A 13,732-nucleotide genomic window follows, 5' to 3' on the forward strand; every position below is an offset into this window, starting at 1 on the left:
ACTCCCCTCCCAGAGGGGGAGAGAACCCAGGAGTCCTGGCTCCCAGCCCCCCTGCTCTAACCACTAGACTCCACTCCCCTCCCAGAGCGGGGAGAAAACCCAGGAGTCCTGGCTCCCTGCCCCCTGCTCTAACCACTAGACCCCACTCCCCTCCCAGAGGGGGAGAGAACCCAGGAGTCCTGGCTCCCAGCCCCCCCTGCTCTAACCACTAGACCCCACTCCCCTCCCAGAGCAGGGAGAGAACCCAGGAGTCCTGGCTCCCAGCCCCCGGCTCTAAGTGGGCTACAGTCTAGACCAGGGGTGGCCAACCTGAGCCGGAGAAGGAGCCAGAATTTACCATTGTATATTGCCAAAGAGCCACAGTGATACGGCAGCCGCCCCCCATCAGCTCCCCCCCCCCGGCTCCTCGCCAAGTCCTGGCGGGTGGATCCCACTGGCAGCCTGTGGCCACCGGCTGAGCTCTTCTAGCCAGTCGTACCACTGCGCAGCGGGGAGAGATCGGCGTCAATCCCGATCCACTCAGGGAGGAAGGCGGCCTCAGGTTTGAAGATCTTGAGGAAGGGGGAGTCGGGGAGGGTGTAGTTGGCCAAGTAGATGGTCTCCCCCCCAGCCAGGTAACCGGCCCAGATGCCGAAGGTCCCGATGGTCATGATCGTGTGGTTGCAATGGACCAAGAGAGCAAAGTCCCTCCCCGGCGACGACTCCTTCCCGTCCCCCGAGAAATACACGTCCCCCCGCGAGGCGTTGATGTTCTCCCGGCACCACTCCATCCCGTTGCTGGTCACCACAAAGACCGGCTCCTGGTACTTGGCCCGGAAGTAGCCCATGGCCTTCTCCAGGTAGGCCTGGTCCGCCAGCACCCCCTTCCAGTGCTCGGCCATCTCCTGGATGTAATCCCCCCTCCGGACGTGGACGCCCACGTAGGTCACGTTCCGGCGCTGCCCACGCAACCCGGCCAGGTACCGGTTGGCCTCCTCCTTGACGTGGTCGTGGAAGGAGAATTCCTGGAGGATCTCCTGCCGGAGGTGGTGGTAGAAGGTCCAGGAGCAGGGGTAGCCCGTCAGCCGGACGTATTTCCCCTCGATGTGCCCGTACTCCTCCGACATCCAGTCTTGGAGCTCATAGTCCTTCCACGGGACGCTCCGGACCATGTCGCCGGGGACCACGGGCAGGGTGATGCGGAAGAGCGGCGCCAGCTGCCAGTGCATCTCCGGGAGGATGTAGGCCTGGCGCCCGTTCATCTTGGCCAGGGCGTAGAGGGTGGCGTATTCCCCCATCTGGTTCCCCAGGCGCCCGGCGGAGTTCACGGTCCACATGCCCCGCTCTGTTGGGGGGGTTGTGGCGGGAGGCGTGGCTGGGGACCCCTTCATTGTATTCGGGGAGGGGAGCCTCTGCCATGCGGAGGGGAACCGGCTGTTTACGTGGATGAGGAAGGAGAAGGTCATGATGGCCAGCAGGCAGACGGTCACCTTGAGGAGCGTCCGGAAGGGGACCCAGGAGCCCGGGGCAGTCATGGCTCCCAGCGATGATGAGGGAAGGAGATCCCAGCCTGGGGGAGGGGCGTGAATAGAAGGGAAAGTGTGGGGGGGGAACAGGGGAGGGAGGAAAGGGGGGGGATGGATAGGCGGGTGGTTAGAGGAGAAGGGGGAGGGGCTCTTCCTGGCCCAGGTACCTCTGTTCCCAAAAGGCCTCCGGCTGCCAGCAGAGCCCCGCCCCTGAGCTGCCCCGCCCCCACGCCAGCCGAGGGGCCGGTGACCCCAGCTCCAGCAGGACGCGTGTTGTTGGGGGGAGCAGAGCCACTGCTTGATCCCGGATCGGTCCCTTCAGCTACAACCCAACCCAGGGGCAGGCGAGAACAGTCAGAGCAACAGTGTTTTCACCCCCTCCCCCCCGCCAGCTCTGCTGGTGCCCCTCCGGCCTGATCCGCAGCCCCCCCTGCTGAGAGAGAACCCAGGAGTCCTGGCTCCCGGCCCCCCCTGCTCTAACCACTAGACCCCACTCCCTTCCCAGAGCCAGGGAGAGAACCCAGGAGTCCTGGTGAGCTGTGGTGGGGAAGTGGGGGTCAATGGGGCAGAAGGGGGCTGTCATGGTCACAGAGCACACTGACTGCCCAGGGGAGGGTGCCCCCTACCGAGCCCCCTGCCCCACTCCTTACAACCCAGAGCCCCCTGGGACCGGGTGGGGGGGGGGGACGACAACAACGTCCTCTGGTTACCTAGAATCGCTGAGTTTTACCCCTTGGCCCCCGCCCAGAAACTCAGCAGTTGGGGGGGGGCTCAGCCGGTACCCACAGGGTATCAGACTGGGGGAGGGGCACAGAGAGATGTGGCGTGGGGGGAATGGAAGGGTGGGGGGAGGGGATGGAGGGGGAAGGGAAATGGGGGAGGGGATGCAGGGAGGGTGGAGATGGAGGGGGAGGTGAGGAGGAAATGGGGGAGGGGACGCAGGGAGGGGGAAATGGAGGCAGAAGAGGAGGGAGGAAGTAGTCCCCAGCAGAGGAGTGCGGCGCAGGGTGGGAGGTTTCCGAGCTGACAGGCAGGACAGGAGCGAAGCCGGGTTGGGCCGGGCCGGGCCGGGGAGTCTGGGGTCCGAAGGGATCTGGGGGCCGAGCTGGGGTGACGCCCCCCTGCCCTCTCCCCTGGGCCTGCGGCCAACGTCCCAGCCCTGGGTCTCTGGGCCCAGCTGCACCAGGCCTGTCGCCACCCCCGGACGGACGGTTTGGGGAAGTCGAGCCAGGCCAGCGTCAGCACCCCACGCCCCGGTCCCACAGCACTCAGAGCAGGGGGGGATGGGAGCCAGGACTCCTGGGTTCTCACCCCGGCTCTGGCAATGGAGCATCTCCCCAACTCCCCTTCAAAGCTGCCGGGCTCCAACCCTCCTCCCCCAGCTCTCGGGGCCCCGTCCCCACCCTCCCCCTGCCCCCGTCTCTGTTCCCCGGGTCAGGTCGCCCGCTGCCGTGCGAGCGAGCTGCTCTGCAGGGGTGACATCCTGCCACAGTTTCCTGAACCAGCGCCCGGGCCGGAGCTCGACGTGAGGAAGTGTCACCGCCGGTAGGGGAGGCGTTACTCACCCCCATTCGCCCGGGGGGGTGTTTCTTGATGCTTTTCGCAGCCCCGCTCAGCGCAGACAGGGGGCGTCCCTCGTCCCAACCTGCTCCTGGCACTTCCAGGTCCCCCGACCCTGAGTCGCACACGTGGCGACGCCCGGCTGACGCGTTTCCTGTCTACAGCTGGCTTCCTCCGCCGGCTCCGGCGCGCCGGCTGCAGCCATTGGCCTCTCTCGGGCAAGTGGAGCTGGGATGTCTCTGGCCGTAAAGAAGGGACCAAAAGATGCCTCGTTATCTCTGGGCTCGCGCCGCTTCACGGCCGGGGTTCGGGCCCCAGGTCCTGCCCCGGGCCCAGAGCTCCAGACTGGCTAGCACTGCTGGCAGGGCTGGCCCCTGGGGGCGCTGGGCTGCGCGGAGCGGGGGGCTCAGCAGGGGGCGCTCTCCCCTGGGCACCAGAGCTGGGCTTTAGCGACTGGGGTGGGGGCAGGTCCTGTCCCTCTGACCCCATGACCTGAGCTGCCTGGTTCTCAACTCTCTCTGACCACAGGCCTCTCTCTGCCCCTACCTGGTGCTTACAAAGGGTCAGAGAAAACAGAAAACCAGGAATGACAGATCGGATTTGTCTAAGGGTTCGTCTACAGAACGAAATTAATTCCAACTTATTCGATTCGAATTTTCGGAAGAGATTTGATACATTCGGGGTTGTGTCCCCCCCCACTAAAGCGCGTGAATTCGGCGGAGTGAGTCCACAGCACCGAGGCTAGCATCGAAGGGCGGAGCGGTGCAGTGTGGGAAGCTATCCCACCGTTCCCGCAGTCCCCGCCGCCCATTGGAATTCTGGGTTAAGCTCCCGGTGCTTGATGGGGCAAAAACATTCTCGCGGGTGTTTCTGGGTGTGTGTCGTCACTCGCTCTTCCCTCCATGAAAGCTACAGCAGACGCCAGGTGCTACCGCCTGTCTCCTGGTACTAAGAAAGACGGGAGGACCTGCGAGGTGGATTCACTCTACTCTTTTATCTAACCATTTCCCACCTTTTCTCGGCTACCGTGAACCGAACAGCACAGCTTCCGCCGCAAACTCTGCTCTCCCGCTCTTGCATCGCTAGCTAATTTCTCCATGTTGGAAGAGAGGAGTCTAAGGGGGGATATGATAGAGGTCTATAAAATCATGAGTGATGTAGAGAAAGTGAATAAGGAAAAGTTATTTACTTGTTCCCATAATACAAGAATTAGGGGCCACCAAATGAAATTAATGGGCAGCAGGTTTAAAACAAATAAAAGGAAGTTCTTCTTCACACAGCACCCATTTAACCTGTGGAACTCCTTGCCTGAGGAGGTTGTGAAGGCTAGGACTATAACAGCGTTTAAAAGAGAACTGGATAAATTCACGGAGGTTAAGTCCGTTAATGGCTATTAGCCAGGCTGGGTAAGGAATGGTGTCCCTAGCCTCTGTTTGTCAGAGGGTGGAGATGGATGGCAGGAGAGAGATCACTTGATCATTGCCTGTTGGGTTCATTCCCTGTGGGACACCTGGCATTGGCCACTGTTGGTAGACAGGACACTGGGCTAGATGGACTTTTGGTCTGACCCGGTATGGCCGTTCTTATGTTCTTATGTTGTCTGTCCTGGGCTCCCGTGGAAGTTACAGAAGGCAACAATTCCCCGCCGTTTTTCAGCCATTGTGAACTGAGCCGCACAGCTTCCGCCGCAAACTCTGCTCTCCCGCTCTTGCAGCTCTAGCGAGCTTCCTGCCTCCGTGAAAGCTACAGAAGACAACCATTTCCCGTCTTTTATCGGCCATCTTGAACCGAACAGCTCTCCTCCGTTTCACGCCCTTTTTCCAGGATTAGCCATGCAGGGGCCATAGCGCGGCAAGCATGGAGCCCGCTGCAGTTTTGACCATTGTAAATACCTCGCGCGTTATCCAGCAGTATGTGCAGTACCTGCAAAACCGAGCGAGGAAGCGACGACAGCGCGATGACTATACTGATGAGGACATGGACACAGACGTTCCTAGAAGCACGGCATGTGGCAACTGGGAGATCATGGTGTTAATGGGGCAGGTTCATGCCGTGGAACGCCGATTCTCAGCCCGGGAAACAAGCACAGACTGGTGGGACCGCATAGTGTGGCAGGTCTGGGATGATTCCCAGTGGCTGCGAAACTTTCGTAGGGCCACTTTCATGTAACTTTGTGACTTGCTGTCCCCTGCCCTGAAGCACAAAGACACCAAAATGAGAGCAGCCCTCACAGTTGAGAAGCGAGTGGCCATAGCCCTGTGGAAGCTTGCAACGCCCGACAGTTACGGGTCAGTCGGGAATCAGTTTGGAGTGGGCAAATCTACTGTAGGGACTGCTGTGATCCAGGTAGCCAACGCAATCACTGAGGTGCTGTTATCCAGGGTAGGGACTCTGGGAAAGGTGCGGTCCATTGTGGATGGCTTTAATGCGCTGGGGTTCCCTAACTGCGGCGGGGTGATAGACGGAACGCATATCCCTATCTTGGCCCCAGCACACCGGGGCGGCCAGTACGTAAACCACAAGAGGTACTTTTCCATGGTGCTGCAAGCACTGTTGGATCACAAGGGACGTTTCGCCGACATCAACGTGGGATAGCCGGGAAAGGTGCATGATGCTCGCATCTTCAGGAACTCTGGTCTGTTTGAACAGCTGCAGGAAAGGACTTACTTCCCAGAACAGAAAATTACTGTTGGGGATGTTGAAATGCCTATAAAAAGAACCGGAGTACTTGTGGCACCTTGTAATTTTCCACTACATGCATCCGATGAAGTAGGCTGTAGCCCACGAAAGCTTATGCTCAAATAAATTTGTTAGTCTCTAACCTGCCACAAGTACTCCTGTTCTTTTTGCGGATACAGACTAACACAGCTGCTACTCTGAAATGCCTATAGTTATCCTTGGGGACCCAGCTTACCCCTTAATGCCATGGCTCATGACGCCATACACAGACATCCTGGACAGTAGTAAGGAGCAGTTCAACTATAGGCTGAGCAAATGCAGAATGGTGGTTGAATGTGCTTTTGGACGTTTGAAAGCGCGCTGGCGCAGTTTACTGACTCGGTTGGATCTCAGCACAACCAATATTCCAATTGTAATTGCTGCTTGTTGTGTGCTCCACAATATCTGTGAGAGTAACGGGGAGACGTTTATGGCTGGGTGACCTGGTTTAGAGGGGAAGTGGAGGCAGCTATAAAAAAGAACAAATTGAAAGTGAGGGGAAATTGATAGTAACGAAAATCAATCAGAAGCGAAGAATTGTAGAAAACTGATAAGGGAAGCTACCGGACACAAGGAGAACTGTATGGCTACCAGACTTAAGGACAATAAGGAGCTTTTTAAAGTATCTTAGGAACAAAAAGAACCCTTCCAATGGTGTTGGTCCATTACTAGATGGAAATGGCAGAACTATCACTAAAAATGAAGAAAGGCAATAATATTTCTGTTCTGTATCTGGGGGGAAAAGCAGCTGATGCAGTCTCATCAGATGGTGATGCCGTCATGGACTCACCGCTCGTGCCCACTCTTGGCCCCGTGCGGTCCATGGGGGGGTGCCCCTTTCAGTGAGACAGCCCTTCTCGGGGGTCCACTCTCTCCCGGGGTCAGGCCCCTCCACCTCCTGGAGCCGCACCTCTCTGAGCCTTAGCACGTCTGTCTCTGCCGTGGGCCCCCTCAGGGAGTCCACTCGCTCTGGACCCCCAGGGCCTCCATCCCCCTGAAGGAGACAATACGCACACACACACACACACACCCTGTTCTTTAGACCGGAGCAACTCTCAGCCAGCGTAAAACAGGAGGATTTATTGAGCATTGAACACAGCACAGGAAACTCTCAGGGCCTCAGGCCTGGCCTCCCTCAGCCCAGCACATCCCAGTCTCCCTGCATTCAGGTGGGCTCCGCCTACTCCCCCTCTCCAGCCCAGAGCCCCCCTGCTTCCCAGCTGGGCATCTGATACCCCCGGCCCCAAGCCCCGCCTCTGTCCATTGTCTTCTCTCCACGTAACCAGGGTTGCCTGGGCCTCCTCTCTCCTCTTCCGTCCTCTGGCCCCTCTGGCTGGAACCGGCTGGTCAGGTCACCGGGGTCCTCTCTCTGCAGCCCATTGTCCTCCCACTGGCCAGAACCGGCTGCAACTCCTGAGCTGGGTCTCCGGGTCGTCAGGTCACCAGTCGTTACTCGTTAAACCAGTAACACCCAGGGACACTGAGTCCCACCCCCTCGGCGTGCAAACCATTGGAAAAGCTCTGAGCACCTCCCGGCACATTGGAAAGTTGGCGCCTGTCGCCCCAGCCCTGGAGTCGGTGTCTAGACAAGGAGCCGCCTATTAACCTCTGAAGAGCTGCAGGTGGCTCCGGAGCCCCGGTCTGGACCAATCTTGTACATACTTGGTGCTTTAGAAGGGCCAATTTCACAAAGCTGCAGAGAATGATGAACCTCTGCTCTAACCACTAGACCCCACTTCGCTCCCAGAGCCGGGGATAAAGCCAGGAGTCCTGGCTCCCAGCCCCCCCCCCCCCCCCGCTCTAACCACTAGACCCCACTCCGCTCCCAGAGCCGGGGATAAAGCCAGGAGTCCTGGCTCCCAGCCCCCCCCGCTCTAACCACTAGACCCCACTCCGCTCCCAGAGCCGGGGATAAAGCCAGGAGTCCTGGCTCCCAGCCCTCCCCGCTCTAACCACTAGATCCCACTTCCATCCGCTCTAACCTCCCAGACCCGGTGACACCACACTCCGTATTCTTCATAGAACGTGTGTAACAATATAATTATAGCATCACTGTGACCTATTTTGTGCAAGACGAGGCATGTGAGGTATCAATAGAAAGGTGACGATTGGCTGAATGTGATTATGGTATTGGTGTGAACGTACCAGGCCTGAACATCAGGAATATCGACGCTGGACCAATGACCAGTGGGTTTCCCCCGGGGAACGCCCAGCAGACAGCAGCCATCAGTCCGGCTGGGCCGTTGGGAAGAACAATACGTCCTTGAAGATGCTCCTCTCCCACCTGCCTGGGATGGGACAAAGCGTCTCTGTCTCCTGGCTGCTTTGATCACGTGATCCCGGCCCCTGGTTCCGGACTCCATGATGGAATACCAGGAGGGGCGGGGGACGACACTGGAAAAAAGGATTCCCCCCCCACACACCCCATGTGTCAATCCTATGTAAGGCAGGGGAGTGAGTTAATCTTGGTTCATTCGTCACTGAATCCCCACCCAGGCTGACTGCTGAGAACATCTAAGAAACAAAGACCAAGGTGGAGCGGAGGTCTGAGCCCAGGCTGGGAAAGGTGTCGGGCCTGTGACAGGAATACCTGGAGTTTTAAGCTGCAAGGAAGAGCAGTTTGCCTTCAAGAACCTCTGCAATCTGTCGAAGGCAACATTTCGGGGGAGAAATTCCTGCTTGTAACAATTTCTTCAGTTCTGTTTCTGTGTTGGTTTTATTTGCTACGTGATCTGCTTCCCTCTGTTGGCCAACCCTTATCATCACTTAAAATCTATCCTGTGTCGTTAATACGCTTGTTTTTGCTTTTCCCTAAAACCAGCTTATGGAATTCATAAGTGGGGTGTGTGTGTGTGTGGGGGGCGAAACGCTGTGCAGATCTTCCTCCCCATTGCGGGAGGGGGCGAATTTCAGGAGCTTGCGCTGTGCAGGCCTCCGTGCAACACAATTTGGGGTTTGCACCCCAGAGCGGGTGAGCACTGGAGTGCTGGGCTATTCCCTAGCTGAAGCCTTCCCACGCAGAGCTGATCCCCGTGTCTGTCTTTCTGCGGCTGGGCGTGTCCCTACCTGCGTGGGCTGGAGGAGGCTTGAGGGCCTGGCTTAGCAGGACAGGGTGAGGGAGCCCAGGCTGGTGGAACAGGCGGGCTCAGTGGTACCCCAGTACATCACGTGGCACCCCGCAGTGGGGGAGGCGACTCGTCACAGACCCCACTCACCTCCCGGAGCTGGACGCGAACCCAGGAGTCCTGGCTCCCAGCCCCCACTCCCCTCCGCTCTAACCATTCAACAGACGGAGACGGTCCATCACTCTGGAGACTCCTATGAGAAGTTGTCCGATGTAGGTCATTGGCTGCTCCGTGTGGGGCTCTGAATCCCGCCAGCCCAGCTCCAATCGCCCCCGATCTCCCCAGCGCAGCCCGCACCAGCCGAGGGGCCCAGGTGCCCAGTCCTCAGCCGACCAGCCAGGTCCTGGTGAGTGGATCCCACTGGCAGCCTGTGGCTGATTTAGCCAGAATTCCCGCTCCGCAGTGGGGAGAGATCGGCGTCAATCCCGATCCACTCGCGCAGGAAGGCGGCCGCAGGTTTGAAGAGCCGGAGGAAGGGGGAATCGGGGAGGGTGTAGTTGGCCAAGTAGATGGTCTCCCCACCGACCAGGTAACCGGCCCAGATGCCGAAGGTCCCGATGGTCATGATCGTGTGGTTGCAATGGGCCAAGAGAGCGAAGTCCCTCCCTGGTGACGACTCCTTCCCATCCCCCGAGAAATACACGTCCCCCCGCGAGGCGTCGATGTTCTCCCGGCACCACTCCATCCCGTTGCTGGTCACCACAAAGACTGGCTCCTGGTACTTGTCCCGGAAGTAGCCCATGGCCTTCTCCAGGTAGGCCTTGTCCGCCACCACCCCCTTCCAGACCTGGGGCATCACCCAGACGTAGTCCCCCCTTCGGACATGCACGCCCACGTAGGTCACATTCCGGTGCTGCCCGCGCAGCCCGGCCAGGTACCGGTTGGCCTCCTCCTTGACGTGGTCGTGGAAGGAGAATTCCTGGAGGATCTCCTGCCGGAGGTGGTGGTAGAAGGTCCAGGAGCAGGGGTAGCCCGTCAGCCGGACGTATTTCCCCTCGATGTGCCTGTACTCCTCTGACATCCAGTCGTGGAGCTCATAGTCCTTCCACGGGACGCTCCGGACCATGTCGCCGGGGATCACGGGCAGGGTGATGCGGAAGAGCGGCGCCAGCTGTTGGTGCATCTCCGGGAGGATGTAGGCCTGTCGCCCGTTCATCTTGGCCAGGGCGTAGAGGGTGGCGTATTCCCCCATCTGGTTCCCCAGGCGCCCGGCGGAGTTCACGGTCCACATGCCCCGCTCTGTTGGGGGCGTTGTGGTGGGGGATGTGGCTGGGGACCCCTTCGTTGTGTTCGGGGAGGGGAGCCCCTGCTTTGTGGAGGGGAACCGGCTGCTTACGTGGATGAGGAAGGAGAAGGTCATGATGGCCAGCAGGTAGAGGGTCAGCTTGAGGAGCGTCCAGAAGGGGACCCAGGAGCCCGGGGCAGTCATGACTCCCAGCGATGATGAGGGAAGGAGATCCCAGCCTGGGGGAGGGGGGTGAATAGAAGGGAAAGTGTGTGGGGGGGAACAGGGGAGGGAGGAAAGGGGGGGGGATGGATAGGCGGGTGGTTAGAGGAGAAGGGGGAGGGGCTCTTCCTGGCCCAGGTACCTCTGTTCCCAAAAGGCCTCCGGCTGCCAGCACAGCACCGCCCCCATGCTGCCCCCCCCAGCCCAGCCGAGGGGCCGGTGACCCCAGCTCCAGCAGGACGCGTGTTGTTGGGGGGAGCAGAGCCACTGCTTGATCCCGGATCGGCCCCTTCAGCCGCAATCCAGCCCAGGGGCAGGCGAGAACAGTCAGAGCAACAGTGTTTCCACCCCCTCCCCCCCGCCAGCTCTGCTGGTGCCCCTCCGGCCTGATCCGCAGCCTCCCCTGCTGAGAGAGAACCCAGGAGTCCTGGCTCCCTGCCCCCCCTGCTCTAACCACTAGACCCCACTCCCTTCCCAGAGCCAGGGAGAGAACCCAGGAGTCCTGGCTCCCCGCCCCCCCTGCTCTAACCACTAGACCCCACTCCCTTCCCAGAGCCAGGGAGAGAACCCAGGAGTCCTGGTGAGCTGTGGTGGGGAAGTGGGGGTCACTGGGGCAGAAGGGGGCTGTCATGGTCACAGAGCACACTGACTGCCAGGGGAGGGTGCCCCCTACCGAGCCCCCTGCCCCACTCCCTGCAACCCAGCGCCCCCTGGGGCCGGGTGGAGGGGGGGACGACAACGACGTCCTCTGGTTACCTAGAATCGCTGAGTTTTAACCCTTGGCCCCTGCCCAGAACCTCAACAGCGTGGGGGGGGCTCAGCCGGTACCCACGGGGTATCAGACTGGGGGAGGGGCACAGAGAGATGTGGCGTCGGGGGAATGGAAGGGTGGGGGGAGGGGATGGAGGGGGAAGGGAAATGGGGGAGGGGATGCAGGGAGGGTGGAGATGGAGGGGGAGGTGAGGAGGAAATGGGGGAGGGGACGCAGGGAGGGGGAAATGGAGGCAGAAGAGGAGGGAGGAAGTAGCCCCCAGCGGAGGAGTGCGGCGCAGGGTGGGAGGTTTCCGAGCCGAGGGGCAGGACAGGAGCGAAGCCGGGTTGGGCCAGGCCGGGCCGGGGAGTCTGGGGTCTGGAGGGATCTGGGGGCCGAGCCGGGGTGACACCCCCTGCCCTCCCCCCTGGGCCTGCGGCCGAGGTCCCAGCCCTGGGTCTCTGGGCCCAGCTGCACCAGGCCTGTTGCCACCCCCGGACGGACGGTTTGGGGAAGTCGAGCCAGGCCAGCGTCAGCACCCCACGCCCCGGTCCCACAGCACTCAGAGCAGGGGGGGCTGGGAGCCAGGACTCCTGGGTTCTCACCCCGGCTCTGGCAATGGAGCATCTCCCCAACTCCCCTTCAAAGCTGCCGGGCTCCAACCCTCCTCCCCCAGCTCTCGGGGCCCCGTCCCCATCCTCCCCCCGCCCCCGTCTCTGTTCCCCGGGTCAGGTCGCCCGCTGCCGTGCGAGCGAGCTGCTCTGCAGGGGTGACATCCTGCCACAGCTTCCTGAGCCAGCGCCCGGGCCGGAGCTAGACGTGAGGAAGCGTCACCACTGGGGTGAGGGGGGGAGGGTGTTACTCACCCCCATTTGCCCGGGGGGACCAGTTCTTGCTGCTTTGCATGGCCCCGCTCAGTGCACACAGGGGGCGTCCCGCGTCCCCTCGGGCTCCTGGCACCTCTGAGCCCCCCGACATTCAGCCCCTGAGCCGCACAAGCGGGGACGCCCGGCTGACGCGTTTCCTGTCTACAGCTGGCTTCCTCCTGCCAGGTCTGGCTGCAGCCATTGGCCGCTCTCGGGCGAGTGCAACTGGCACGTGTCTGCCTGCAAAGGCGGGACCAAAAGATGCATCAGGACCTCTGGGCTTGCGCAGCTTCACGGCCGGGCTTCGGGTCCCAGGTCCTGCCCCGGGCCCAGAGTTCCAGCCTCGCTAGCACTGCTGGCAGGGCTGGCCCCAGGGGGCGCTGGGCTGCGGGGAGCAGGGGGGTCAGCAGGGGGCGCTCTCCCCTGGCCACCAGGGCTGGGCTTTAGGGACCTGGGGGGGGGGTGGGTCCTGTCCCTTTGACCCCATGACCTGAGCTGCCTGGTTCTCAGCCCTCCCTGACCACAGGCTTCTCTCTGCCCCTACCTGGTGCTTTAAAAGGGTCAGAGAAAACAGAAAAACAGGAATGACAAATTGAATTTGTCTACACTTTCTTAGATCCCCAAAAACCAGGCCGTACTGGTTACAAACCGACCTGGTTTAGAAGGGAAGTGGAGGCAGCTATAAAAAAGAACAAATTGGAAGTGAGGGGAAACTGATAGTAATGGATATCAATCAGAAGCGAAGAATTGTAGAAAATTGATAAGGGAAGCTGCCGGACACAAGGAGAACTGTATGGCTACCAGAGTTAAGGACAGTAAGGAGTTTTTAAAGTATCGTAGGAGCAAAAAGAATCCTTCCAATGGTGTTGGTCCATTACTAGATGGAAATGGCAGAATGATCACTAAAAATGAAGAAAGGCAATAAATATTTCTGTTCTGTATCTGGGGGGAAAAGCAGCTGATGCAGTCTCGTCAGATGGTGATACCGTCACGGACTCACAGCTCGTGCCCACTCTTGGCCCCGTGTGGTCCGTGGAGGGGGGGGGGGCTTTCAGTGAGACAGCCCTTCTTGGGGGTCCACTCTCGGGGTTAAGCCCCTCTACCTCCTGGAGCCGCACCACTCTGAGCCTTAGTACATCTGTCTCTCGCCTTGGGCCCTCTCAGGGAGTCCCCTCGCTCTGGCCCCCCAAAGCCTCCACCCCCCCGAAGGGGTTGATGCAACCCTGTTCTCTAGTCCCGAGCGACTCTCAGCCAGCGTAACAAAGGAGGGTTTATTGAGCGTTGAACCCAGCACAGGAAACTCTCAGGGCCTCAGGCCTGGCCTCCCTCAGCCCAGCACATCCCAGTCTCTCTGCATCCAGGTGGGCTCTGCCTGCTCCCCCTCTCCAGCCCAGAGCCCCCCTCCCCCCTGCTTCCCAGCTGGACATCTGATACCCCCGGCCCCAAACCCTCCTCTGTTCATTGTCTTCTCTCCACGTAACCAGGGTTGTCTGGGCCTCCTCTCCCCTCTTCCGTCCTCTGGCTGGAACCGGCTGGTCCGGTCACCGGGGTCCTGTCCCTGCAGCCCATTGTCCTCCCACTGGCCACAACCGGCTGCGACTCCTGAGCTGGGCCTCCCGGTCACCTGGTCACTAGTCACTGGGGTGTCCATTCTCCAGGCCAGTGGCTGGGGTCCCAAGTTCCCTCTCCGGTCCTCTGTAACCACAAACTCCCTCTCCGCTCACCTCGTTAAACCAGTAACACCCAGGGACACTGAGTCC

The 13,732-nt window shown here is 60.4% G+C and overlaps 2 protein-coding genes across 4 annotated transcripts in view; both read right to left on the reverse strand.

The window, feature by feature from the left end:
- Positions 1 to 237: 237 nt before the first annotated feature.
- LOC101950478 (galactoside alpha-(1,2)-fucosyltransferase 2) lies at positions 238 to 12,232 on the reverse strand. Of its 3 annotated transcripts, none has more exons than XM_065571071.1 (2): positions 11,973 to 12,232; positions 238 to 1,549 (listed from the first exon to the last, which is right to left on the reverse strand). In XM_065571071.1, the coding sequence occupies exons 1-2, from the start codon at positions 12,082 to 12,084 to the stop codon at positions 465 to 467; spliced, it is 1,197 nt and encodes a 398-aa protein (XP_065427143.1). In that variant the 5' UTR covers positions 12,085 to 12,232; the 3' UTR covers positions 238 to 464. The 3 variants fall into 3 exon arrangements, with proteins under 3 accessions (XP_065427143.1, XP_065427144.1, XP_005312873.2); XM_065571072.1 differs by lacking the exon at positions 11,973 to 12,232 and adding an exon at positions 3,071 to 3,217; XM_005312816.4 differs by lacking the exon at positions 238 to 1,549 and adding an exon at positions 8,176 to 10,372 and having other exon boundaries at positions 11,973 to 12,211.
- LOC101953988 (galactoside alpha-(1,2)-fucosyltransferase 1-like) overlaps positions 7,579 to 13,732 on the reverse strand; it is a 28,656-nt gene continuing 22,502 nt past the window's right edge. The window contains 1 exon segment of the mRNA XM_065570980.1: positions 7,579 to 8,177. The gene's annotated coding sequence lies outside the window, so the exon portion shown is untranslated.

Source organism: Chrysemys picta, chromosome 17 (genome assembly GCF_011386835.1).
Source record: "Chrysemys picta bellii isolate R12L10 chromosome 17, ASM1138683v2, whole genome shotgun sequence".
In the NCBI taxonomy this organism is placed as follows: Eukaryota; Metazoa; Chordata; order Testudines; family Emydidae; genus Chrysemys; species Chrysemys picta.